This window comes from Bos indicus x Bos taurus, chromosome 7 (assembly GCF_003369695.1).
Source record: "Bos indicus x Bos taurus breed Angus x Brahman F1 hybrid chromosome 7, Bos_hybrid_MaternalHap_v2.0, whole genome shotgun sequence".
NCBI lineage: Eukaryota > Metazoa > Chordata > Mammalia > Artiodactyla > Bovidae > Bos > Bos indicus x Bos taurus.
In genome coordinates this window covers 50856286-50882888 of record NC_040082.1, presented here as the reverse complement: position 1 = coordinate 50882888, position 26603 = coordinate 50856286, and the positions used below count along the sequence as shown (strand labels likewise).

The window sequence follows — 26603 nt, the reverse complement described above, 5'->3', positions numbered from 1 at the left end:
CACCTTGAGCACCTCTGGAGTTGGGTGTAGTTTGGGGTTTGCCCTGCAGGGTGACATGCACAGTGGGGCACCAATCTCAGACGCCTGGTACACGGGACCCTAATACCCTAGAAACAAGAGCACTTGCAGAGCAAAAGGGGGAAAACAAATACACATAGTGTGTAACCAATTTGTTCAACAAGCTAGCATGTTTTGCACTAGATCAAAGAAACGCCTACAGGTAATTTAAAAGCCAGAAGTCATATTCAAAATAACAGTCCCAACTGTTCAGCACAGGGCATCATGTACTCAGGAAACAAGTTTTGTCTCATGTCGTTTAAACAATTATTTATAAACAGTGTGATTAATTTCATTTCATTCATTTCTGGCTTTTCTCGTAACAGAGGAAGCTCAGCCTTCCTTGTTTAAGCAGTGTTTATAACATAGAGATTTCTATTGACTCATTCATCAAGAAATGCTTATCAGGAAGCTGAGAAAATAACTGGATAAGTTGTTTGTTTTAACCAAGACATGAGCAACATTATATCTACAATTATAGTAACAATGGTTATGGCAGCTTCCACTCATGGAGCACTTTTCTATGTAACAGGAGCTGGGCTCAGCTCTGCATATATGTCATCATATTTAATCTTAACAAAAGTCCTATGAGATGGGTTCTAATATTATCCCTGTTTTCAGTTCAGTTCAGTCGCTCAGTCGTGTCCGACTCTTTGTGACCCCATGAACCGTAGCACGCCAGGCCTCCCTGTCCATCACCAGCTCCCAGAGTTTACTCAAACTCATGTCCATCGAGTCGGTGATGCCATCCAACCATCTCATCCTCTGTCACCCCCTTCTCCTCCTACCCTCACTCTTTCCCATCATCAGGGTCTTTTCAAATGAGTCAGCTCTTCGCATCAGGTGGCCAAAGTATTGGAGTTTTTACAGGTGAGAAAATAGAAGCCTAAAGATGTTTGGCCACATTGCTAAAGATTATATAGATGGTAAATGACAGATCTGAGACAGGACTGACAGCCAGGTGTGACAGACTCCAGCCCCTACAGCCATTATGCTACATTGGGTCGAATGCCTGTTTGGTTACAGACCAAAGCTCATCTTTCTCTGAGTCAGAGACTGGAACTTTTCCTTGACAATACGTGTCAGTGGAAGGGAAAATGTTTAGGTCTCAGCACTTTAGCCCAGAAGTGGGCATCCTGGAGGAAAGCTTAAGCCACTTGATTACCAAACTTTTGCAGGTACACTCTGCAAACAGAACTAACTTTTCTAACCCTGAGTATTCGATGAGGCAAGTGGAGCTCTTGTAATGTTACTCTGACTATGTTCCAGTGTTATATCAACAAGAACCATGTTCTGTGAGAGCTGCCTCAGGTAGGGATGGGACAAAACTGAGGACAGGGCCAGCTTCATGGCTGTGTGATCAGAGCAATCACATAGGAACTCAGAGCTTGCTGTACTGCGCTGCTTGTCCACATCTTGGAATTTGCAATAACTTTATCTTTGAACTTGTGAACCCTGAGGGACAATGAGGCATGCACGTGAGCAGAGACATGAGCGATGTGCATGTACACAGTAGTTTCTTGCTGCCCATCACATTAGTGATGCCCCGTGAGCACAGAATTCTGGTAGACCCACCAAACATATGGAGTTTAGTCAGATTCAAAGCAAGCTCAATGTGAACATATAATTTATATGAAGTATTTTCCATTCTCAAATTGTCTTTCTGTCAGCAGCTTCTTTAACATGCCTTACCCTGTGTTTGCTGAGTCTCACTGAATTTCCACAGAACATGGTTCCACTACAGTTCTGCACCCATGTTTCCTATCAACCCTCTACCAACACCAGCAGATGACTGGTGGCCCTGAGAGTACATGTTTTCCATCTGAACCAGAACTTGCCGGATGCAGAAAGAGGCAGAGATTGTCTAAGAAAAAGAAACTATCAAGGAACCCTACCATGTCTTTTTCAGTGTTACTCTCCTGTATTAGCCAAGCATTTATGTTTAAAGTACTGACATAGAAAGATAGGATATGATAGAGCAAGTCATGGTTCTTTTCTCTGCAGTCCTCCTTTACTCCTCAGTAAGCTGAGGGGAGAATGTTAGTAGAATATGTATGCATCAAGAAGTAAAATAAAAATAATTGCATTAGTTTTATGCACTGTCTGGTAAAAATAAAATACATAAGCACGTCTGAATTTCAAAATACAATTTGTGTAATTTTGGTTATTCCACATACAAGTTAAACGCTCTTATTTTTGTATTTAACACGGCCATTGCACAGCATAAAGATAGATGGTAAACTTTCTGCTAATAATTTAAAAATGCATTTTGTTTTTCTACTAGAGAACAGGTACGTAGCAAATAAAATATATATGACAAATTAAGAGAAAGACTGAGGAGGAAAGAAAATGGCTTTACATTTTAATACTTTTAAGAGAAATTTGTTCCTGCCCTTTGAACCAGAAGCCCCACATTTTCATTTTTCACTGGGGCTACAAATTATGTAGCCAGTTCTGGAGGTGATTGAGGAAGAGAAGGCGAGGTCATTCTCATCCATCCTTTACTGTCCGAGCTATCAGGGAAGCACCTCTCATCCATCTTTGACCTGCCTGGAGTAAATCTGCATTGGCTCAAAACAATGAGATAAATGTTGAATCCAATTGTAGCCTCCAAAGTTCAAGGTAAAGGCCAAAAAAAAAAAAAAGGCTTTTAAATGCCAAACAGCTTTTCAACATTAGCAGAAACCTCTAGGGATCTAAAGTAAATCAAACCTAAATTATTTCCTCGTCTGTGGGTAATCTTCCAATCTACTAAATGAAAACCTTTATTTAAATACAGAATTCTGACGGGATGAAACTAAAGGATAAGAAAGCTATGGTACATATACACAATGGAGTATTACTCAGCCATTAAAAAGAATATATTTGAATCAGTTCTAATGAGGTGGATGAAACTGGAGCCTATTATACAGAGTGAAGTAAGCCAGAAAGAAAAACACCAATACAGTATACTAACGCATATATATGGAATTTAGAAAGATGGTAACAATAACCCTGTGTACAAGACAGCAAAAGAGACACTGATGTATAGAACAGTCTTATGGACTCTGTTGGAGAGGGAGAGGGTGGGAAGATTTGGGAGAATGGCATTGAAACATGTATAATATCATGTATGAAACGAGTTTCCAGTCCAGGTTCGATGCACGATACTGGCTGCTTGGGGCTGGTGCACTGGGACGACCCAGAGGGATGGTATGGGGAGGGAGGAAGGAGGAGGGTTCAGGATGGGAAACACATGTATACCTGTGGCGGATTCATTTCGATATTTGGCAAAACTAATATTGTAAAGTTTAAAAATAAAATTAAATTAAAAAAAATAAAGGTTGGCAAGTGGCTTCACCGTGAATAAAGCAACTATTCCAGTTAAGAGTTAACCAAAAAAAATTTCTTTTTGTGGTGAAAATTTATTTGAGTACACAAGTCCTGGTAAATGATAGGGTCTAGGTAGGGTCTGATAAGGGTATCCATCTATTCATTAGACAAATGTATTAACTGAACAATGAGCTACACCCTGTGGGAACTTTTGGGAATAAAATGGACATTATCAGCCCTCAGGGACTGACAGTGTGCTTGCAGATAATAAAGAAGTAAATGAAACATAAATATAATTAAAAATTCTGATAACAGGAATCAATAATGAACCTAAAGAACTTTTTCCTCCTAGTGTTTTTTGGGGGAAACTCATTCTCTTTCTTAGTTTTACTTTTTCCTATTTTCACATTTCTTTTTATTGCTTCTACATATAAATCTGAATATAATAATCTTGTGCATGGAAATGTCAAAGATCATACAGTCTATCCATTAGAATAATTTTATTTATTATTAAGCTCTAGTGGATAATAAGAGTTAATAATATGAGGAAAAATATATATTGCTTCCTTCCAGAGAGAAGGATCAAATTGCTTTGGAGCAGTTTTGTCCATTGGGACTTTTTACAATAAATGAAATAGTCTTTGTTTGCACTATCTAACCTTGCTGTATGTAACCACTGAGCTCTTGGAATGTGGCTACTAGACAGGGCAAGTCTGGAGACCTCCAGGTCAATGGAAAGACTTCATCAAAGAGATTGAGGGTGGAGAACAGAAGATGATAGCCAAGTCAGATATGTAAGAAGTTCTTTGGGAAGTGCTGAAGGAATGTTCAGCTTTCTTAGGAATTAGGATCTAATCTTGCAGAATGTCAGGGAAGATACTGAAACCTGGCATGAGCAGAGAAACCCACCCCCGAAGCTAAACTTTCCATGCAAATTCTGCTTGTGTTCCCTAACTTATAAATAGTCTGCTCTTATAATTATCTCCCCCATGAGGACAGAGCTTTGCAGTTAGCAAAGCAATTTCACATACATTATCTTGTTTGATTTTCACAGCGAGTTAGGCAAGAAAGGAATTATGTACCCAAGAAGCCCAAACTGGAATTCTCAGTGGATTTCAGGTAGAGAAAGATTTCTGTTCTGAAGTTACTGTTAGCACCCCAAGTCCCTACTCTGCCAGGGATCATCTGAACTAATCAACATAAATAGAAGAGAAGCTAGACCAAGGGAGAAGAAACAGAACCATCCTTCATTGCCTTGTCAAATCACACAATGTTCCGGGCACTTTACTAGGCTCAGAGAACACAGTAGTGAACAAGACTGGCAAAATCCTTGGCATTTATCCAATGCACAAAGAACTCCAGAATCAGATCCCTATATAACCCCACATCAAACCAACATGGCTTATTCCTGTCATCTGTCACCCATGCATGGTCTCAGTCTATGGGTCCATTCTATGCCTCCCAAGTGTGGAACATCCCTTGACTTAAAGAATGAGTGAGCTGGGGCAAGCTTCCTAAGGAATATTCTCTCATATTTTACTGGTTAATATCAGATAAAATTATCATGTTTCTTCCTTTTGGCATTTGAATTTTGTATACACAATGTTGACCAGCAGAGGTGAAAAGGCATCATTGTCTTTTTCCTGACTTGAGTAGGAAAGCAGCCAATGTTTTCTCATTAAGTTATTTCTTCCTTTCTCTGCCATTATATTTGATGTGAGTTTCCTATAAAGTGACTTCTAGAAGACTAAGAGAGAGATTGGCAGATGGGGAAAACCTAGCTATAGAATCAGGTTAAAGACGTGACAAGGAGAGAGAAGCTGGCTCCAGATTCACTAATAATCAGTTTACACACAGGATGAACCTGTTAGAATCCATTGCTCGCATGCTACTAGCATTATGCCTCTTTCTTATATATGTGCGCATATAAATTCAAACTGCCCCAGGAAACATTCGTATGATACAATTCATGTTTGGAAACTGTTTTTTAAAAAGACTATGCAACCTACATGTCTGGACAAACTATTTCATTAGTTAACCAAATGGTATCTTCACTTCTATTTTGATTGTGGGCTGGATATTCCCAAAGAAGATAATTATCCAACAGAAAACAACCAAACACAAGTGCAGACTATTCTGCTAGTATGGGCACATTAGTCAGTACAAGCTGAGTGACCAAAGCCCTCGAAAAATGTCTTGCAAAAATGTATTATTTCACTGGCTACCCAACTGCTTGTTTAACAATAAAATGTCATGTACGTCAAAGGGCTGTGAAGATAGGACCAAGTATGGGAAATCTACTATTCTAAACCACTGAGGCCAGATTGGCTTGTTTTTAATTCAACCTGGAAAAGTAAAATTCCATTTTTTCAAAAAGATTTTAAGAGGAAAAAAGGTCAGAGTCTCAGAGTGCTGCCATTAACTGGCTCTCCTCAGTGTGAGTCTTGGATTGTAGACTAAGTCCTCTACATTAAGAGTCTCAAAGAAGATTAAAAAAAAAAAAGTAACTTTCAGTTTTGAGCATGTGAATCTTTCATAAACCTGAAGATAAGCATGAAGATATTTCATCAGCAAAAATGTACTGATCATTTGGTTATATACTATTTTGCAGACACTGTGTGAGGGGCTAAATGGTATACAGAGAAAAGAAAGCCATGGTTTCTACCCTCGAGGAATAACTGGCCTTATAGGGGTTAACTAAGGAACTCTATAATCTCAAGCAGTACAAATGCAAGAAAGAGTACTGTAAACAGGTCACTGCCATTCAGAGGAAGAAGAGAACAAACAATCCAATTGAAAAAAACACAAAAAGGGTGTTTTCTATAGAAAAGGTTAGTATCTATCCTGAGATCAGTTTCTATTAAGTATATTATTTCTTTGAATAGTCAGTGTGTGCCCAGGCAAGAAGTCAATATGAAATTATAAAGAATAGACTTATCTGATATAACCTTAGTTCCTTTTTAGAAAAAAGATGGAAAAAAGGCCTGGATTTGAACAAGTTACTAATCTTCTACTGCAAACTACTACAGTTTGCAGACAAGATAGAGAAACATGAGCATGATGGCAGAGTTGACAGACTGATAAATGTCTCACCTAATTTATGCAAAGAGTCAAGATGAACATGAGAAGTGGTAACCCTATTCCTGACTCTAAGTGGGCTGGACAAGACTGAACTCTGGAGTCAGGAAGAGTAGGATCTGGATTCCAGCTTCAAGCTTCATCATTTACTATTACTTGTATGAGTTTGGGCCAGTTACTTACCCTCTCTAAACCTTGGTTTACTCATCGTTAAAATGACAATTATAACACCAAGTTCTTTTGGTGTTGTGAAAATTAAATGCAACAATGATTTCAAAGTTCTTAAATACAGTTCTTAAAAACTGGCACACTTTTCTGGAATTATGTTAGGCATCATGATCATAATCATAATTATTAATGATATGGAAGGAGGTCTCTGGTGGGCTGCCCCATACTTTGTCAATAGATGCCTTGGAAGAGGAAACTGACACACAGTTCCAAATTTGACACAGAAAGCTATAAATTTGTTCAGGCATCATGCTACATTTCTGTGACTTATATTTTGCTTGTATGATTAAATTTTGCATTTATTTAGATTTAACTCCATATTTCCAACATTGGCTGATTGCTTTTCCTTTCTAAAACCTTTAAGTCTGCCTTCTAAAATGTTAGCTGTCCCTCAGGGCCATTTATTAATATGGTAGATGATAGCTCTACTTATGGAGACAGGGAAGACTCAGGAAATTTGTGGTTGGGGTATGAGAAATAGAAGAATTCTATTCTGGATGCATGAAGTTTGATATTCCAAAGAAACATATAAATGGGGTTGTCAAGGAAGCAAATTGGATCTTGTGGTCTGGAGTTCAAAGGGCAGCTATGACCTGGAGATATAAATTAATGAGAGGGCTGACAGCATGATGATTGCATTTAAAGCCATGGATGCTTAAATCACATAAAGTGAGAATGTAGTTTGAGGAGAGTATTAGGAACCAAGTGCTGAAGAATTCCAACATTTAGAGGCCAGATAGAAAAGGAAGAACCTGTTAAGGATTCTCAGAAGGTATTGCTAGTGAGTTAAGAGGAAAACCAGATAAATATGGTGTTTAAGAAAATTAATTGAGGAAATTTTTCAAGAAAAAAGCTGAGTCAACTGCAAGAGGTCAAATAAGAGTTTTTTCAAAATTTGAAACTTCTGTAAGAAAAAAGTTAACCAAAGTTCAAAATCAAGCAGAACATGGGAGTATGTTTTTGCAAATTATCTAACAAAGGATTAATATTTGGAATATAATAAAGAACACCCAGAAATTAATCAGAAAAATAGAAAATAGTTTTCAGACAAAGTACCAAATATAGGAAGGTACATTCAATAACTAATTTTGAAAAGGGCCAATCTATCAAATCATCTGGGAAATGCAAATAAAATGAAAGAGCATATTTCAAGTAGTATATTAATAAAAGATGCATAATATCCATTGGGGGGAAAGAGTAGCAGATACTCTCATGGCCTGCTGATGGAAATGCAAGGTACTATGGTGCTCCGGGAGGTCAGTTTCATGGTAAGCATAACGTTCTTAAATGCACATAATTGTCAATAGTGCAGTTTCACTTTCAGTAGTTATCTGAAAGGAATACTGGCACATGCACAAAGAAATGTGTTTCAGGACATTAAAAATAGTACAGTTTATAATAGCAAAAGATTGGAGACACCTACATATCCATTAATGGGAAATAATTAAATAAAATGTAATATGTGTTTTTAGTACAGAAGATTATGTAACAGTTAAAAATAATGAGTTAGATCTATATGTCTGAGTGGGATGATCTCTAAAATGCATTGTTAAAGAATAAAAAGCAAGGTCCAGAAAAGTACACACTGAATGGCTCCATTTATGTAAAATGAAGGGAGAAAAATCTGAGACTCTGTATGTTTTTATGAAGGTTTGTAAATGCATTGAAAAGATTATAGACTAGTGGTAATTGTTGTCTAGGGGCTGGGTTAGTAGGATAAAAGCTGACTTTACTTTTCATTGCTACAGGTTTTATATTTCATTCATTCACCTGAATTTGTTGACGTCCTACTTGTGGGATTTTTAGGAAAAACACACATTTTTCTTAGATTGAATTAAAATAGTCAATCTGGAGAATTAATTTGATGATTTGTTAAATTATCCATCAAGCACCATATTGTGCATTTGTTATGTCATAGGAAATAAAACAGGCAGGATTCCTGTCCTTGCAAGGCTTACACTCTAGTGGATTCAAGTTTCAAATAGTTTTCTCTTCCCTGTATAGGCTACCTCCACTCTTACAAGATTCTTCACCTCCACAGTGAAATACCTGATACCAATTTCCTGTACTTTTCATGGCCTCAGGAAGAAATAAATCTAAGGAACAAAGTGTAAAGAATAAACACATAAGCCATCTCTAAACTGCTCTCTCTGCTTAACAATCATGCTGCAGATTTCCAAAATCAGGAGGGATAAAATAATACAGTATTAATAAAATAGGTTTCCTGGGCTGACCTAGAAACCCTAAACTCTATGACTGTTACTGTGGGGAAAGGCATCAGTTCTAAACAACTGTCTTAATAAAGGCAGTACTAGAACAGACTAAGTAGTAGGCTGCTGCTGCTGCTAAGTTGCTTCAGTCGTGTCCGACTCTGTGCGACCTCATAGACGGCAGCCCACCAGGCTCCCCTGTCCCTGGGATTCTTCAGGCAAGAACACTGGAGTGGGTTGCCATTTCCTTCTCCAATGCAGGAAAGTGAAAAGTGAAAATAAAGTTGCTCAGTCGTGTCTGACTCTTCACGACCCCATGGACTGCAGCCTGCCAGGCTCCTCCGCCCATGGGATTTTCCAGGCAAGAGTACTGGAGTGGGGTGCCAAGTAGTAGGCAATTAAGCTTAAATAACTAAAAGCTCTCTGGCACCCACACAGAAGTTCTTATACACAAACTTCACTTTACTGTAAGATCCTTTCTGCGACACTCATGAAGGCGCAATAATTATTAATAAATAAGAATGCCAGCCTATAGGAGTATTGTTTGAGGCCTTTCCACCAGCTGGAATCTCAGCATCATACTAGGATTTAACTACAAGTCTGTTCACACCAGTAGCAGAAAATTGAATTTATGTTTCTGAGAAATCTCTGAAGCAAAGTATTGATATTTCATAGAAATTCCTATGTTTTTCTTCTTTTCTTACACATGCAAATGAAAAGTCCCCAATTTTCAGCTGCCAAAACAGCTAAATACTGTCATCATCAGAAAAATTAAATGCTTGTCTCAAAGAAGGAACTGCTCTGTGGAAATTCCTGTGCATCTCAGGACAAAGGAAAAAAAATGTTGATGATTCATCTTTGCTAAAGGATAAATGTACTTATCATACATGGCTTTTCACAGCTAAGAACAACTGTAAGCCAGGGTAGCAAGAAAATTATCAGAGTTTGGAAAGAGGCATCATGCCTAGTCACTGAAATTCAACTCCAAATTTTCGCCTACCTCCATCAACCTATGTGACCTTGGGTAAATCACCTGACCTTTCCCCACTCTTTCATATTCCAATGCCTTCCTCATGCTGCTCATTCTATCTGGAATGCCTTCTTTGACAGCTCCTCTAATTCTAAAATTCTTTAAAAAATGCTGTTCTGTGAAGTTTTCCCTCATTCCCTTAACCAAATCAGCTTCTTTCTCACTCATATCCCCAGTCTACATTGTCCATACTTCCAGTATCATTTATCATATGGCATTACTATTGCAATTTATCACTTTGTTTATTTTATTTCAGCTTATCATGTTATTTTATAGCCATCTTATGGTATCAGGTTATATGCTATTAGTTCTACTCCTACTAATATTTACAATATTATTAGTAGTACTATGAGCACTTTCTATGTGTCAGGCCATATATGACTACATTACCCCTGTCATAAAAGTCCTATATGATGGTGTTATAATTATTACCATTTTTTACAGTTGAAAAAAGTAAAAATCAAGAAAGATTATGCAAATGATTAGTAGTGGCTCTGAGGATCAAAATAAAGACTATTTTACTATGGCTTTAATTACTACCCTAAAATAGTACCTGTAAATAGGAGTAGATAATATACACTCTATTCTTACTAGGTGTCAGATTCTGTACTATGTGCTTTATACAAAGTAGCTAATATGATTCTCAAAAAAACACTGTGATGTAGACATTGTGATTATGATTTTCATTTTTTAAATGAAATCAAAGGTTCAGAATGGTTAAATGACTTGCCTGAAGTCAAAGAACTCTGGAGGCTGGATTTGAATACAGGTCATTGTGCCCCAGTGCCTAAGCACTTATTCACTACTCTATTCCATTAACAGATGGGAGAAGTTTATTTTAATCTTTGAAAATAGTATACAGATTTTTAAGAATAATCCATCTGGAAACAGAAAACTTGAAAGTTACCTCTTCTGAGTCATGCAAGTGATCAAAATCTAACAAGCCCCAGAGCACTCACCTTAGCACATGTGTGGATCCATTAATGGTTGTGGTTGAACAGGGGACAGTCTGGCCCAGAATGGAAGGTCTTCGGTAGCGTTCATCATCACAGCAGAGGATGATGAGGAAGGCACGTCTAAAAGACTTATTCAAGAAGGCGTAGAGAAAGGGGTTCAACCCAGAATTGATGTAGCCAAGCCAGAGGAAAGCGGTCCACACCTGCCCGGGAACAGTATAGTCTACAAATGGATCCACAATATTGGTAACAAAGAATGGAGCCCAGCAAAGGCAGAAGCAACCCATGATGATGCACAAAGTCTTGGCTGCTTTGGTCTCTGTCCTCATGCGATGAGTGCTATGCTGGTCTGTTGGCTGCAGCCTGCCCTCTGTGGGGGCTCCTGCCCGTTGTAGCATCTGGATCTGGTGAGCATGCTCCTTAGCTGTGACATAGATGCGATAATAGGCCAGCACCATGAGGAGAAATGGGATGTAGAAGGCTACCACGGAGCAGGTGATGGCGTAGGGCTTGTTGACCATGAAGATACAGTACGTAGAGTTAGAGTTCTGATTGAACTTCCTTTTTTCTATCTGAGAGTTAGAGGGAAAGAGGAAGTGAAGAAGTAGGGTGGGTGGAAAGGAATAAAAAGTGAATAGGAAGAAGCAGGAGAAGAATGAGAAAAATTGTAAGAAAACACAAAGGATAAAAAAGAAGAAGAGAAAAGGAGGATTTGGAAGGTCGAAAGAAAGAGGAAAGGGATAAAGAATGAAAGGGAGGGACAGATAAAAGAAAAGGGTGAAGGGAAAGAAAATAAAAAAGGTTTATCAGCAAAGCTTTTGTTTTTCTTCTAATAAGCCTACAGCATATAGAACCATGATGGTAGAAAAGGAATACACTTTTGGCTGCTTTGGGTCTTCTTATATCTCAGTATTTCCATAAAAATCTTCTAGAATTTTGATAGGAATTAGAATAGTGTGACTGAGCAAAAATGACATTTTTTCAATGTTAAGATTTCCAATTCACAAGCATGATAATTCTTTCTCTTTATGTAAGTCTTTCAGAATTTATTTCCATAATATTTTATATTTTTGTATAAACATCTTTTGCCAGATTTAACCTAAATATTTGCATTTTTATTCTAATGCAAATAGTACTCTGCTAAATTCATATTCCAAACTGTCCACTGCTAATATGTAGAACTCTGAAAATTTTTGTATATTGGCTATGTATTCAACAATTTTGTTAAATTAGTAACTAATATTTCATCTTTAGAGTCTTCTGAATGTTTTCCATGAATAATCATGTGATCTACAAATAATGACAATTTCATTTCTATCTTTATAGTCTTAATACCATTTTTCCTTGCATGTTGAACTTAATAAGATCTCTAGTACAATACTGAATAAGAATGGTAACAGTGAACACCATTTTTCCAGTCCCAGTTTTAGGAGGGGAGATTTCAATATTTTACTATTAAGTATGACATTTGCTGTCAGTTTTTTGTCAATGTCCTCTGTTTGAGAAAGCTCCCTTCTATTCCTACTGTGATGAAAAAATTTTTAAATTATGATTGTATATTGAATTTTGTCAATGCATTTTTGATAGTAATAAGATGATCATGTGGGTTTTCTCTTCTTTCTTTAATTCAGACAGTGGCATATAGTGTTATATACTGGTGTAAATCTCACTCGCCTTGAATACTGTGATATACTAGATTCATCTTAGGAATTGAAAGACTTTTTCCACCTATAAACTCTGCATGCTGATGGCTCTTAGTTATCAGTCTTCTCTAGGAATAGATCTTGGTTGAAGAGAGCTGTGTAACCCAATGACACTTCCCTTCCTGAGGTCAGCCTGCATCCAGTGTGAACATACACATGAATAGAGATGTGAATAAAAATATGTATGATAAATAATATGCTATTTCATTCACTGTGTACATATTTAGTATTTTGTCTTATAGTATATTGTAAGGTTATAGTATACCTTCTTATTGAATTGACATTTTTATCATAATAAAATCTCTTTTTATCTCAGTATTACTTGCCTCAAGTCACAGGAACCTAATCCTATATTTCACCTAGGGACAAAGATTCATGATTTGCTAATTCAGTATTTGCAGCAACTTTATTACCATGAATAACAAGGATCAACTACACATGTATAATGAACACCTGGGTTACACTAGTTTCTCTCTAGGCCAATTCAATGCGCAAATGAGTGAAAGATATGAAATGCAATTACAATATCATGGAGCAAACACTAAGCATGTTAATAGTAAGGAGATGCCCCTTTCCCCAGTTATATGAATTAAACAGGGGATGCTTCTGTCTCACTGTCACAAAAGAACACAGCTCACTAAGTTATTTCTCTTGGAAGTTCTACGTCAGAAGGTTAGTGTGCTGAGTCCTTGTTACAAATTTTGATGCACAGAAGCTTCATTAGGGATTAAGTTTAGCACAAACATAAGGACATAGGCTCTTGGGTCCAGTCAGCTTGGGCTTAGCTCTAGTCACCACCACTCCCTACCAATGTGACTTAACCTCATTGACCTTCAGTTTCCTGAGGATGATGACAGGATTACTTCACAGCACTGTTGTGAGTCCTGAGTGAGACAATGATTAAATTAACACAGGGCTCGGCACACAGTAAGTGTTCAACATTTGCTGGCCATTATTATATTTATCTACTCATTATTAGAAATTTGAATTTCATTTCCCCCAAGAATGATAAAACTGAAAGCTTGAAAGAAAAGGGATAGGATTTTAAAAAAATATCCATACAGTCTCCCTTGTACGGATCCCCTTTCATTTTTCCACTCCTCTGTCCCCAGCATTTCTTTCAGAAGCCCAAGGAACTCTTGTTCTGACATACCACATGCAAATCCTGGCCCAGTCTTGGCTTGGATATCCTTTCCTGGACAAAGAATAAGGCAAGATTAGGGGCTAGGAATGAGATGGAGAGAGGAAGGGGCAGCTCCTATTCTGACTGGTCCTCTTGGGTCAGAGTTCACTCTCACTCTCTCCTCCCCATTCCCTGGTCAGAGTCCTGGGATCCATCTTAAAGTGACTGCCTGACAACTTCCTTAGGCGGGGAAAAAAAAAAAAAAAAAAAAATATATATATATATATATCCCTGCTAATGGATCCAGATCATAGCCTTCAATCTTCAATGCAAGTCTGATATTGAAAACAAAGTATGTCAGAGTTGGAAACTCTCCAAGAGCATCTAGACAGGAGTTGACAGATAATGCCTGCAACCTGTGTTTTCCTACACTGCTCAAAGACACTGTTCCCAATGAGGACCCAAAGATCTCGTCACAGCCCTTCAGGAAGTGGCTCAATGACAGAGCTGGGCTCAGGGTCCAGTTCTCTGGACTCTGGGCCCATACATTCTCTGGAAACCTCCACCGCCCCGACAGGTTTTCCGTGAGTCACCATAAGCCTCAAAGGGTTTCAGCATGAAATGAGATGAAGGCCTTTTGGGATACATCACATCCCTCAGGCTCTGGAGTTTGTCTGCGAAGCTTTGAATACCTGTTCCGCTATTCACTAGCTGTGAATTCACAGGCATATTACTTCACCATTTTTGAACCTGAGTTTTCTCATCTGTGAAATGGGGGGAAATTATTATAATTTTCCCAAAGGGATGCTGCTGTCAGGATCACATGTATTTACTGTACTACTTTTTGGCATACAGTAAACTTTGAAATGGAGAAGGCAATGGCACCCCGCTCCAGTACTCTTGCCTGGAAAATCCCATGGACGGAGGAGCCTGGTAGGCTGCAGTCCAGGGGGTCGCTAAGAGTCGGACACAACTGAGCGACTTCACTTTCAATTTTCACTTTCATGCATTGGAGAAGGAAATGGCAACCCACTCCAGTGTTCTTGCCTGGAGAATCCCAGGGATGGGGGAGCCTGGTAGGCTGCCATCTATGGGGTCGCATAGAGTCGGACACAACTGAAGTGACTTAGCAGCAAACTTTGAAAAATGTTAGCCTGCTTTTTGTTGTTGTTATCGTTGTTACTCTGTCAGGATCTTTCTTAGGATACCCACTTAACCTGACATTGTTTGTTTATTTAGAATCCCAAGCAAACAAAGTTAGTCAGACAGTAAATCCATACGGTCTGCATGAGTACTCACCAAATCAATTATTCCAATGTTATTCCAGCCTTGCATTATAGGGAGAAAAGAGATAAACATGGGGATGACCCAGCAGCCTCCCAGCATTAATGCGATGCGCAGAGGGGTCATCTTGTTCCTATAGACCAAAGGCTGGCAGCAGATGGCATAATACCTGGAGAGAGAATAGAGGGGGTGGGTGCCAAGGGAAAGGATAGATGACAGGGAGAAGGAGGAGACATAATTCATGAGAGAGAAGTACAGAGGAGAAGGGAAATAAGAAGAGGAAATAGTGGGAAAGGGGCAAATTAGAGGGGGAAGTAGAGAATAAAAATAAAGAAGGAAGAGAAAAGAAAGAGAAGGGGGAAATTGGATGAGTAAGTAGTAGAGGAAGGGAGAGAGAAGTGGGAGAAGAACAGAGAAAATAAAAAGCAATTGTACAATAAAATATTGTATTGTCCATGAGTTTCTGCTACTATAAATACAAACTTTAGATCACACATATGAGAACCATTACCAGACATTGGTCCCATATCCCTCTTCCTCTCCTGATACCTGAGAAACTCATCATATACCTGAGAGTTTGCTCTGTCTCAGGCACAGACCTAACACTGCCCTCATGCCTAGGAATTTTAAAGGCTACTGCCCAGCTCTCTGGGCGTCTGCATCCAGATATACGCAGTCCTTTTAACATGAGGTAACCCAGAGTTGGCCCTACATCTGAGCTCTAAGAACAGCATCTCAAACTTGCTCTCATCCTCTTGATACCTACCTATACCGAGTTGATGCTCTAAGTCAGTGTTCTTTAAATTTTGGTCCAGGGATTCTGCCCTTCTTCTCTATATTAGACTCACCTGAGGAGATCTGCTTAAAATGCAGAATTCAAATATCTCCTGAAATAGAGCCTGAGGGGGAGGAACCTGGAGTTTGCATTCTGACAAGTGGAAATCATCACTGCTGTTTGCTACATATGTCCAGTTCCTGGCCTCTTTGTGGCTGAGTGGGGCCAATTGACTATTTTGGCCTGAGTCATGAATAAAATCAACATGTGTTATTTCTGGACTGAAGCATTTAATTGTTTCTCTGAGGCCAAGAAAGTAAAGTTTCAAATATTTCCTGCTCCATCATTTCCTACCTACTGGTAGAGACCATCTTATTTCCACTTATCAGGGTTTTATCTTTTTCCGGGGACTCTCTGCTCATGGTTTCCAGAGCTCAGATTCTGCCTATGTTACTGAAAGTGAAAGTGAAGTTGTTCAGTCATGTCTGACTCTTTGCGACCCCACAGACTGTAGCCTATCAGGCTCTTCCGTCCATGGGATTTTCCAGGCAATTGTACTGGAGTGGGTTGCCATTTCCATCTCCAGGGGATCTTCCCAACCCATGGATTGAACCTGGGTCTCCTGCATTGTAGACAGACGCTTTACCATCTGTGCCACCAAGGAAGTCCCGCCTATGGTACTAGCTTTCTTCTTATCTCCAGAGAGAGGTACAACTTGCCCCACTCGATGATCGGGCCTCTAACTCCTAGATTGCTTCTTGTATGTTGTTCCAATCTTGGAGACCATTACTTCCATGCCCAGACAGTTCACTGAATCTGACAACAAGTAAAATATCATTGTAAGCTTATCAGCCATTTGTCTTTGGAAAAGTCAAAGAAAAAAATGCAAAAAGACAGCCTGGAGGCTAAGTCTATTCTTTAAGATTTTATACCATTTAATGATAAGCCACCCCCTTATACCCTTCATTTTATGCAATTCACTTTGTTAATTTTTACCACCTCTTCCTTTCTTTTCTTAATTCAAAGCCTAACTAATAGAACAAAGGCTATATTCTTTGAAAAGCTGGTGGTAGGATGAGTTGGGAGAGAGGGTGAAATGAGAAGGAGAGCCCAGTGTTGGAGCATGAGAAGAGAGTGCCATAGGATCTGGGAGGGGAGAATTATACCCTTCCCTCTAAGGCATCAAAGAGTAGCTGACCACATTGTGTCAGGGAACTCCCTGTGCCCAGCAAAACAGTGGAGTGTCCTGATCTGGACCAAAGTGCAAAGAACAACAAACCAAAGAATGGGAGAGGGAATTACTCAGGAACTCATTTTCTTTATCTATAAAACTGACATGGTAGCCAAATCTAACTAAGGCTAACTCAGTAATGGAAAGAATAACAATTAAGTGGAATTCTCTTCACACTCTTGACTTATATAAGAAAGGCAAATTTTTCTGAATGGCTGTTATTAATAATCATCAGAGGTTTACTTACAAAAAGTTGATGAATTTGGAGTACATGAAAACATAATTTTTTTTTTTCAAAATTTGCTCCCTTCCTCACTTCCTGCTAGAGGGCCTAGATTAGCTAGATTATATGTTGGTTTTGTACATTTACCATCTTCCCTCTTTTTCCTTGGTAATAGCATCCAAAGTCCTTTGGGAATTCTATTTTCACTTGTTGTTGTATAGTTGGGAAAATAAATGATGTGACTATGACTTTTCCAGCCAGGGTGTGATCTAATCAGACATTTTCCTGGAACTCTGAATGTCATGCAGAGTGATGCGAAGATGGGAAAGTCAGCAAAGGTCCCTCTATTCCCACAGCTGCCTCCCGCTCTGAGCAGGACTGAGAGCAGCTCCTGCCCCCTAGATATTTGGGCAGTCATGCTCTTGCCCCTTTAGGTTCTCAATTCTTTAGTTCTTCCTTCAATTAAACAAGCCACTTCATATCTTTCCACTAAATTCCTTTTTGCGCAGTTGATGTTATAGGTTGACATGTGCTTCCCTCTCCCAAAAGGTATGCTGAAATACAAACCTTCAGTGCCTTGGAATATGGACTTACTTGCAAGCAGGTTCTTTAGAGAAGAAATAAAATTAAAATGAGGTGATTAGGATGGGCCTTAATCCAACATGACTGAAATCCTTATAAAAATGGAAAGTTAGACAAGACAGACACACTCAGAGACAAAATGGCAATGTGAAGACAGAAGATTGAACTGATGCTTCAGCAAGCCAAAAAAATACCAAAGAGTGCCAGCAAAACACTTGAAGCTAGGAAGAGGCAAGGAAGAATCTTTTCCCTACAGGTTCAGAGGGAGCAGGGGCCTGTAAACACCTTGATTTCAGACATCTAGTCTCTAGAACTTAGATAATAAATATCCTGTTGTTCCAAGCCACTCAGTTTGTGGTACTTTGTTATGTCAGCTCTAGCAAAACCTAATAAAGTTGGCTAAAAGAGGTTTCTGCTACTTGTAACCAAAGTACCTTCCCTCAGTGAAAATGGTTCTGAATGCCAGATATGTCCTTCATAGAAACTTTGTTCTAAGTAAGAATGCTTTCAATTTTATTCACTACACCTCCAGGTCAAAGCTCAAATTATAGCATCTCTTCATCCACCAACCCAAAGAAGGCAATCAAAAGATAACTGGAAAAGGGTGTGTTCCTATCTTTGCTGAATAATTTATGATTTTTGAGGTTTGGAACAGGTACCAAGATACTGGATAAAGACAAGAGACTTTAGGAATTTGGTTGGATCTCCATTGTTACGTAGATCCAAAAATTCAAAAAGACAAAACAAAATCAAGTATTTTATAGGACAAAAGGTATGTTTGAAGGGGCAAGATGAAGATTCTTCTGATTTCCATAAGTAGATATGTATGTTTAGAGGATTATGTTGGGAAGACAATAGAATTTACAGAAAAGGACTATAACCATATGGTTATACTCATGCTCATTCATAGCTCAGTTAGTAAAGAAACCACCCACAATGCGGAAGACCTGGGTTCGATCCCTGGGTTGGGAAGATCCCCTGGAGAAGGGACAGGCTACCCACTCCAGTATTCTGGCCTGGAGAATTCCATGGACTGTATAGTCCATGGGGTCGCAGAGTCAGACACAACTGAGTGACTTTCACTTTCTTTTCTAAGCCCAGTTTGGCCAAGGTGATTGTCTGATTTCATAGCATGATGAATATCATGTGGACAATAAGATCTCCCCAAGTTCTGCTGTCCAAACGTTCGATACATTAATTTGCATTGTTGTTGCTTAGTCACTAAGTCGTATCTGACTCTCTTGTGACTTCATGGACTATAGCCTGCCAGGTTCCTCTGTCCATGAGATTTCCCAGACAAGAATACTGGAGTGGGTTGCTATTTCCTTCTCCATGGAAATCTTCCCACCCCAGGGATCGGACCTGTACCTGCTGCATTGACACGTGGATTCTTGACCACTTAACTTGCATTGCCCTTGGCTACTTGGAGCTGCTGTGAAAGAAATAAAGGTGAAAGGTTCTTTTTTGAAATTCAACTTTAAGAGGCATCCTGTGGATGCAGTACACATCCTACCTATCCCTTACACATTTACATACACGGTCTGTGCCCTGAACAATGAGGGCCTGGAATAAAGTTGCTTGGAATGTTCATTTCCCAGAGAGATAAGGTAGGACATAGTGATGGTTTCAAGCACAGACAGCTGTAGAAAGTTACTCTTGAAGGATGTGAGGTGGGGCTTCCCTGGTGACTCAGATGGTAAAGAATCTGCCCACAATGTAGGAGACCAAGATTCAATCCTTGGGTTGGGAAGATCCCCTGGAGAAGGGAATGGCTACCCACTCCAGTATTCTTGCCTAGAGAATCCCATGGTCAGAGGAGTCTGATGGGGTACAGTCCATAGGGTCGAAAAGAGTCACATGATTGAGCAACTAATACACACACACACACAAACTGATGTTAGGTGGTGGAGCAAGCCTAGGAAAAATCCTTTATTTCATACTATAAAAACTAACATTAAGTAAAGGGGAAAAAAGAATTTTATTTTATTTTCTCTAAACTATATTGCTGCTGCTGCTACTGCTAAGTCGCTTCAGTCGTGTCCGACTCTGTGCGACCCCATAGACAGCAGCCCACCAGGCTCCCCCATCCCTGGGATTCTCCAGGCAAGAACACTGGAGTGGGTTGCCATTCCCTTCTCCAATGCATGAAAGTGAAAAGTGAAGGTGAAGTCACTCAGTTGTGTCCGACTCTTCGTGACCCCCTGGACTGCAGTCTACCCGGCTCCTCCGTCCATGGGATTTTCCAGGCAAGAGTACTGGAGTGGGGTGCCATTGCCTTCTCCAAACTATATTGAAATTGTGAATTACAGGTAAGGATGAGTAAGAAAAATACTAAATTGTGTCTATGTATGTGTTTTACTTAAATATTCTCCTCTACACTTTCAATCTGGTGTCATGTCCTACAATAAAAATAATATGATTTTTAAGTGACATGGAATAGAGACTTTAAGACTAAAAACTATAAGGTTTTTATTTGGAGCTCAAATTAGAGTGCTCACTTGACTTTGTGGGCCCAAGATTCTTACCAAGGCCTTGACACCCTTGAGACAGCTGTTAAGCCACCTCATATCCTTCTAATTTCTTTACTCATATCTCTCCAATATTTGCTTTCTAGCAAAGGATCCAGAAAAATAAACATCCTCTTGAAGGATGTAAATTAAGTATGTGAAAATCAGTATCACTGAAAAAAATGATGAGTAAAAATTGAGTTCCACTATTAACTGACTAATGGAGGGACCTTCTTTAACATTCTAGCTTTGTTTGTAGATCAAGGACCAGATAGATATAAAAAAACTTGATTTTTACCTACCATGGTTGCTTTTAATACTTACTTTGGGATTATATTACCAGTGTTAATAACAAACATATTTTTCCTATAATGACCTGCCCCCTAAACACATGTGCAACATTGACAGAAATAGCTACTTAAATTTGCAATTTATTTGGAATTTACGAAAAGCATGCTGAGTTAATAATAAGAGCTACTCTTCATTTCCTTAACAAGGAAAGTTCCTACTTGTATAATCTCATTTGGTCCTCCTCACAACTACTTTTGAGAAAGGAACTATAAATGCACCCATTTCACATATGAGGAAACAGAGAAGTGTCAAGATTTGTCCAAGGTCCCACTGGTGGTAAGAACCAAGCTGGGATCCAGCCCAGGCAGCCTGACACAGGGGCCAGGACGTTGACCTCATTACTATCACTTCACTCTGTCACGCCCCTGAAACCCCCAAGGGATTATTCTAATTCTTTACTAGCCATTTTAAAAAACAATCAAAACATAAAAAACGTTGAATCTCAAAACTTGAAGGATCCTCAAAATCCCCAGGTCCCCAGATCTCTTCTAAAATGAAGCATATCCAAGCCTGCATGAAAGCACGAAGGACTGGGAATTCACCAAGTCCTACAACAGTACACTGTAAACTTAAGACTATTCCGAAGTTAAAAAGGTCTCCTTCAAAAGTGGTTTTCTGTAACTTCCAGTTTTACCCTCTGTCTCAAATTAAAATTTCTATTTCTGATTCTCCTTCTGCACAGTGGTCCTAGATATCTAAGGAGAGGTTTTACGTTTCTCTTGAGTTTTATTTTCTGGTAAAAATATTCCCAGTTGCATGCAACCCAGGTTGATTTTTCATACCAAAGTACATTTTGCAATGTATGGAGACATATTTTGTTGTCATAATTGGAAAGGATGATGCTACTGACATTCAGGGAACAGGGGTCAGAAATGCTGCCAGATGTCTTACAATGCACAAGACAGCCCGCTACCACAAAGAGTCGTCTGATCTACAATGACAGTAGTGCTGCAGTTGAAAACCTTTGGTCCAGAGGAGGTGATTTTCACCAACAGCAGGGACTCTGTGTCCTCTGCATGTGTTAGAGTGCCAGTCCCTGTTAAGAATGGTAGCTATAAGGACAGCATAATTCTCTGGTGTATTCTATACAGATCAGAGAAGACTAGAATATTACCTTCCGCTCTACCCACCATAACTTAATACAACCTACAGGACACCCAGCAGTACAGTATAAGAGACCTGCACCTTCTCAGAGCTATGATCTAGGACAGGCTGTGAGAAAGTCCACCCCTAACTGGTTTATACGTTTCACAGATGTTTGCCAGTTCTCAGTGGTATCCTCAATGCCTAGTACAATGCTGTATATAGAGTTATACTCACAAAAGGGCTGAATAAATAGTAAACCCTTGATCACTACCAATTAAAATAAATAACACTAAAATGTGGGACCAGGTTTTGAGAATGTGAAAAGCTGTGTCTATCAGAGGGATGAGGAAAGGTTGTCTCCAATAAGTGTCTTTTAAGTTGGATTTTGGGCTTTCCCAGTGGCTCAGAGGTAAAGATTCTGCCTGGAGTGCAGGAGCCACAGGCTCAGTCCCTGGATTGGGAAGATCCCCTGGAGGAGGGCATGGCAACCCACTCCAGTATTCTTGCCTGGAGAATCCCATGGACAGAGGAGCCTGGTGGGCTACAGTTCACATGGCTGCAAAGAGTGGGATTGAAGCGACTTAGCACAACACAGCACAAGGACAGTGGAGGAGAAAATATGATCCAAGTGTTATAAAGAGCATGGACAAGGACCCGGAACAGAAATTTTATATATATATACACATCCATCTGTAAATATACATCCATGATTCCACATACACATATAAATATAACAGAGTACAATTAGCTGGATGGGAGAGTGTTTATATGGAAGTAGAAGGAAGTAAGCCTAAAAAAGCTGATTGAGGGGAAGATCTCAGTGCAATGGTTCTCCAATGATGATGTGCTTCAGAATCACCTGGAGAGTTTACTGAAACACAAGTACAGGTAACTGAATGGGGCCTAAGAATTTGCATTTCTGATACATTCCCAAATGATCTGTTGATGGCCATCTGGTGACCACACTTTGAGACAATTGTCTCAGAGGTTTTTGAATGCTATGCTAGGAAGAGTCACCAAAAGTTTTTTTGAACTGGGAAATGTCCATCACAATCAAACACTGCTCTACCAAAGAAACTGAATTACAACAAATTCAAGAAAAAGAATGGTTGGTTCACAGGCTAGCTGGATAGTATTCATTAGAAAAAGCAATTCTGTCTCATCTGCTGCTGCTGCCACTGCTGCTAAGTCACTTCAGTCGTGTCCGACTCTGTGCGACCCCATAGACAGCAGCCCACCAGGCTCCCCCATCCCTGGGATTCTCCAGGCAAGAACACTGGAGTGGGCTGCCATTTCCCTCTCCAATGCATGAAAGTGAAAAGTGAAAGTGAGGTCGCTCAGTCGGGTCTGACTCTTAGCAACCCCATGGACTGCAGCCTACCAGGCTCCTCCATCCATGGGGTTTTCCAGGCAAGAGTACTGAAGTGGGTTAATCCACTGGATTAATCTAGGTCTGTTCTCTAGTCTTCCACTGGACAATTCACACTCTTTTTTTTAACCAGAATACTTTTACAAAGTGGTTAAGTAAATGTTTAAATGACAAATGAGGTTCCAGATGGCCAGGATTAACTAAAATGTAGCAAGGATATTTACAAAGTAATATATTATGCAAAACATTTCCAAGTATTGCTCACAAAACTCCATTAAAATCCCCTTTGGTAGACCAGTCACTAGCTTCCCCAACTATGCCTGCCTGCCTGCCAAGTCACTTCAGTCGTGTCCGACTCTGTGCGACCCCATGGACTGCAGCCTACCAGGCTTCTCCATCCCTGGGATTCTCCACGCAAGAACACTGGAGTGGGTTGCCATTTCCTTCTCCAATGCATGAAAGTGGAAAGTGAAAGTGAAGTCGTGTCCAACTCTTAGTGACCCCATGGACTGCAGCCTACCAGGCTCCTCCATCCATGGGATTTTCCAGGCAACAGTACTGGAGTGGGGTGCCATTGCCTTCTCCCTCCCCAACTATAGCCATGTGTAAATGTGTAATCAACTTGCTTTTAAATGTCTCTGGAGACACAACTTACTTTGACAACTTTTAGAAGGCAGTCGTGTATTTTTATGTTCCATGCTAATCTTTCCCATTCCTCTTGCAATTAAGGAAAATTCTTCCTCCTCACTTACTGCCCTTCCAACCACAGTGAAGGCAGAAAGAGCAAAGAGAACTTGGAGCCCTACACTTTCAGAATCAGAGGAGATTTTACCAGTCATCTTACATTTTTGCATCTGGGTACCACCAACTCTGTGGTCTTAGAATCAGTTACTTAACCTCTCCAAGACTCAGTTTCCTCATCTGGGACTGTTATGTCCAGCTAATTGACTGGCTGTGAGAATTGATGACCAACATGTTTAAAACTTTTTTAAAGTTTTTTTGTTAAAAGTTTTTTTTGTTTAAAAGAAAGTTCCTGACACATAAAGCTTAAGAAAGAGTTCAGTTCAGTTCAGTTCAGTCACTCAGTCGTGTTCGACTCTTTGCGACCCCAGCACGCCAGGCCTCCCTATCCATCACCAACTCCCAGAGTTCACTCAAACTTATGTGCATCAAGTTGGTGATGCCATCCAGCCATCTCATCCTCTGTCGTCCCCTTCTCTTCCTGCCCCCAACCCCTCCCAGCATCACGGTCTTTTCCAATGAGTCAGCTCGTCGCATCAGGTGGCCAAAGTACTGGAGTTTCATCTTTAGCATCAGTCCTTTCAATGAACACCCAGGACTGATCTCCTTTAGAATGGACTGGTTGGATCTCCTTGCAGTCCAAGGGACTCTCAAGAATCTTCTCCAACACCACAGTTCAAAAGCATCAATTCTTTGGCACTCAGCTTTCTTCACAGTTCAACTCTCACATCCATACATGACCACTGGAAAAACCATAGCCTTGACTAGATGGACTTTTGTTGGCAAAGTAATGTCTCTGCTTTTGAATATGCTATCTAGGTTGGTCATAACTTTCTTTCCAAGGAGTAAGTGTCTTTTAATTTCATGGCTGCAATCATCATCTGCAGTGATTTTGGAGCCCCCCGAAAATAAAGTCTGACACTATTTCCACTGTTTCCCCATCTATTTGCCATAAAGTGATGGGACCAGATACCATGATCTTAGCTTTCTGAATGTTGAGCTTTCAGCCAACATTTTCACTCTCCTCTTTCACTTTCATCAAGAGGCTTTTTAGTTCCTCTTCACTTTCTGCCATAAAGGTGGTGTCATCTGCATATCTGAGGTTATTGATATTTCTCCCAGCAATCTTGATTCCAGCTTGTGCTTCTTCCAGCCCAGCATTTCTCATGATGTACTCTGCATAGAAGTTAAATAAGTAGGGTGACAATATACAGCCTTGACGTAGTCCTTTCCCTATTTGGAACCAGTCTGTTGTTCCATGTCCAGTTCTAACTGTTGCTTCCTGATCTGTATACATACTTCTCAAGAGGTAGGTCAGGTGGTCTGGTATTCCCATCTCTTTCAGAATTCTCCACACTTTATTGTGATCCACACAGTCAAAGGCTTTGGCATAGTCAATAAAGCAGAAATAGATGTTTTTCTGGAACTCTCTTCCTTTTTCCATGATCCAGCAGATGTTGGCAATTTGATCTCTGGTTCCTCTGCCTTTTCTAAAACCAGCTTGAGTATCTGGAAGTTCACGGTTCACGTATTGCTGAAGCCTGGCTTGGAGAATTTTGAGCATTACTTTACTAGTGTGTGAGATGAGTGCAATTGTGTGGTAGTTTGAGCATTCTTTGGCATTGCCTTTCTTTGGGATTGGAATGAAAACTGACCTTTTCCAGTCCTGTGGCCACTGCTGAGTTTTCCAAATTTGCTGGCATATTGAGTGCATCACTTTCACAGCATCATCTTTCAGGATTTGAAATAGCTCAACTGGAATTCCATCACCTCCACTAGCTTTGTTCGTAGTGATGCTTTTTATTCCAAGCCCCTCTGATATATGTATGCGTGCATGTGTTCTAAGTCAATTCAGTTGTGTCAAACTCTGTGTGACTGCATGGTTACAGCCCACCAGGCTCCTCTTTTCATGGGGATTCTCTGGGCAAGAGTACAGGCGTGGGTTGCCATGCCCTCCTCCAGGGGATCTTCCCAACCCAGGGATCAAACCTACATCTTTTACATCCTCTTCATTTGCAGGCAGGTTCTTTACCACTGGTGCCACCTGGGAAGCTCCAATCTTATATGTATATATGTATATGTATATATATATCATAAATATTATTGTAAACTAATTTAAATATGTTTTGGAACAGGGACTCTACATCATTTAACAAATAACATAGAAGCCATTGAGTTCAACCTCTTTCCTGGTCGTTGATTATAAGAAACAAAAGGCAAATGAGTTGATCCCTCAAGTTGAATGGAAACAATGAGACCATACTGGCTACAAGCAGTGAGGTTGATTAGATGTAGCATCCTCTCATAGACTTAATCCAGGCCCAGCTTTTCTACCTGGGATGGCTGAAGATCACATCTTGAATGATCCACAGAAATAAAATCTCCAATTAAGATAAGCTAAAGAAAAAAATGTCAATCACTGTAGAGAAGAGATGAAGTATCAGGTGGCTGATAAGATCTGGATTTTGGAATGGAATAAGAAAACAGAAACCTTTCACCACAAATATTTTCACGATTCCTAATCAATAAACCACAGTCATCTTTAAAATTTAAGAATAAAGTGTTAAAGATCTTCATTGAACCAGCAAACTTAGGATTTACAAGTGCATTTTGCCTTTAGCAAGAAAATCGGTAAGTTCTAGTCCCAAACATTTGATGCGTGTTCCTTTTGACTTTGGACATATCTTTGGACACTACACATCTTGTGTCTCTGTTTTCTTATGTGTAAACAGGGTATTGACTTACATCTGAGTTTTT

General features: G+C 39.7%; 1 protein-coding gene across 5 annotated transcripts in view; it reads right to left on the bottom strand.

Annotated features, from left to right (window-relative positions):
- Positions 1-26603, bottom strand: part of HTR4 (5-hydroxytryptamine receptor 4) — a 196430-nt gene that overhangs the window by 48770 nt on the left and 121057 nt on the right. For 3 of the 5 annotated variants that reach the window (XM_027546021.1, XM_027546023.1, XM_027546020.1), the window contains exons 5-7: positions 14997-15150; positions 13728-13769; positions 10875-11443 (exon numbers count right to left, since the gene is read on the bottom strand). In XM_027546021.1, the coding sequence (XP_027401822.1) occupies positions 10875-11443; positions 13728-13769; positions 14997-15150 (765 nt within the window). The remainder of the gene's footprint in view (positions 1-10874; positions 11444-13727; positions 13770-14996; positions 15151-26603) is intronic. The other 2 variants (XM_027546025.1, XM_027546024.1) reach the window with 1 other exon arrangement.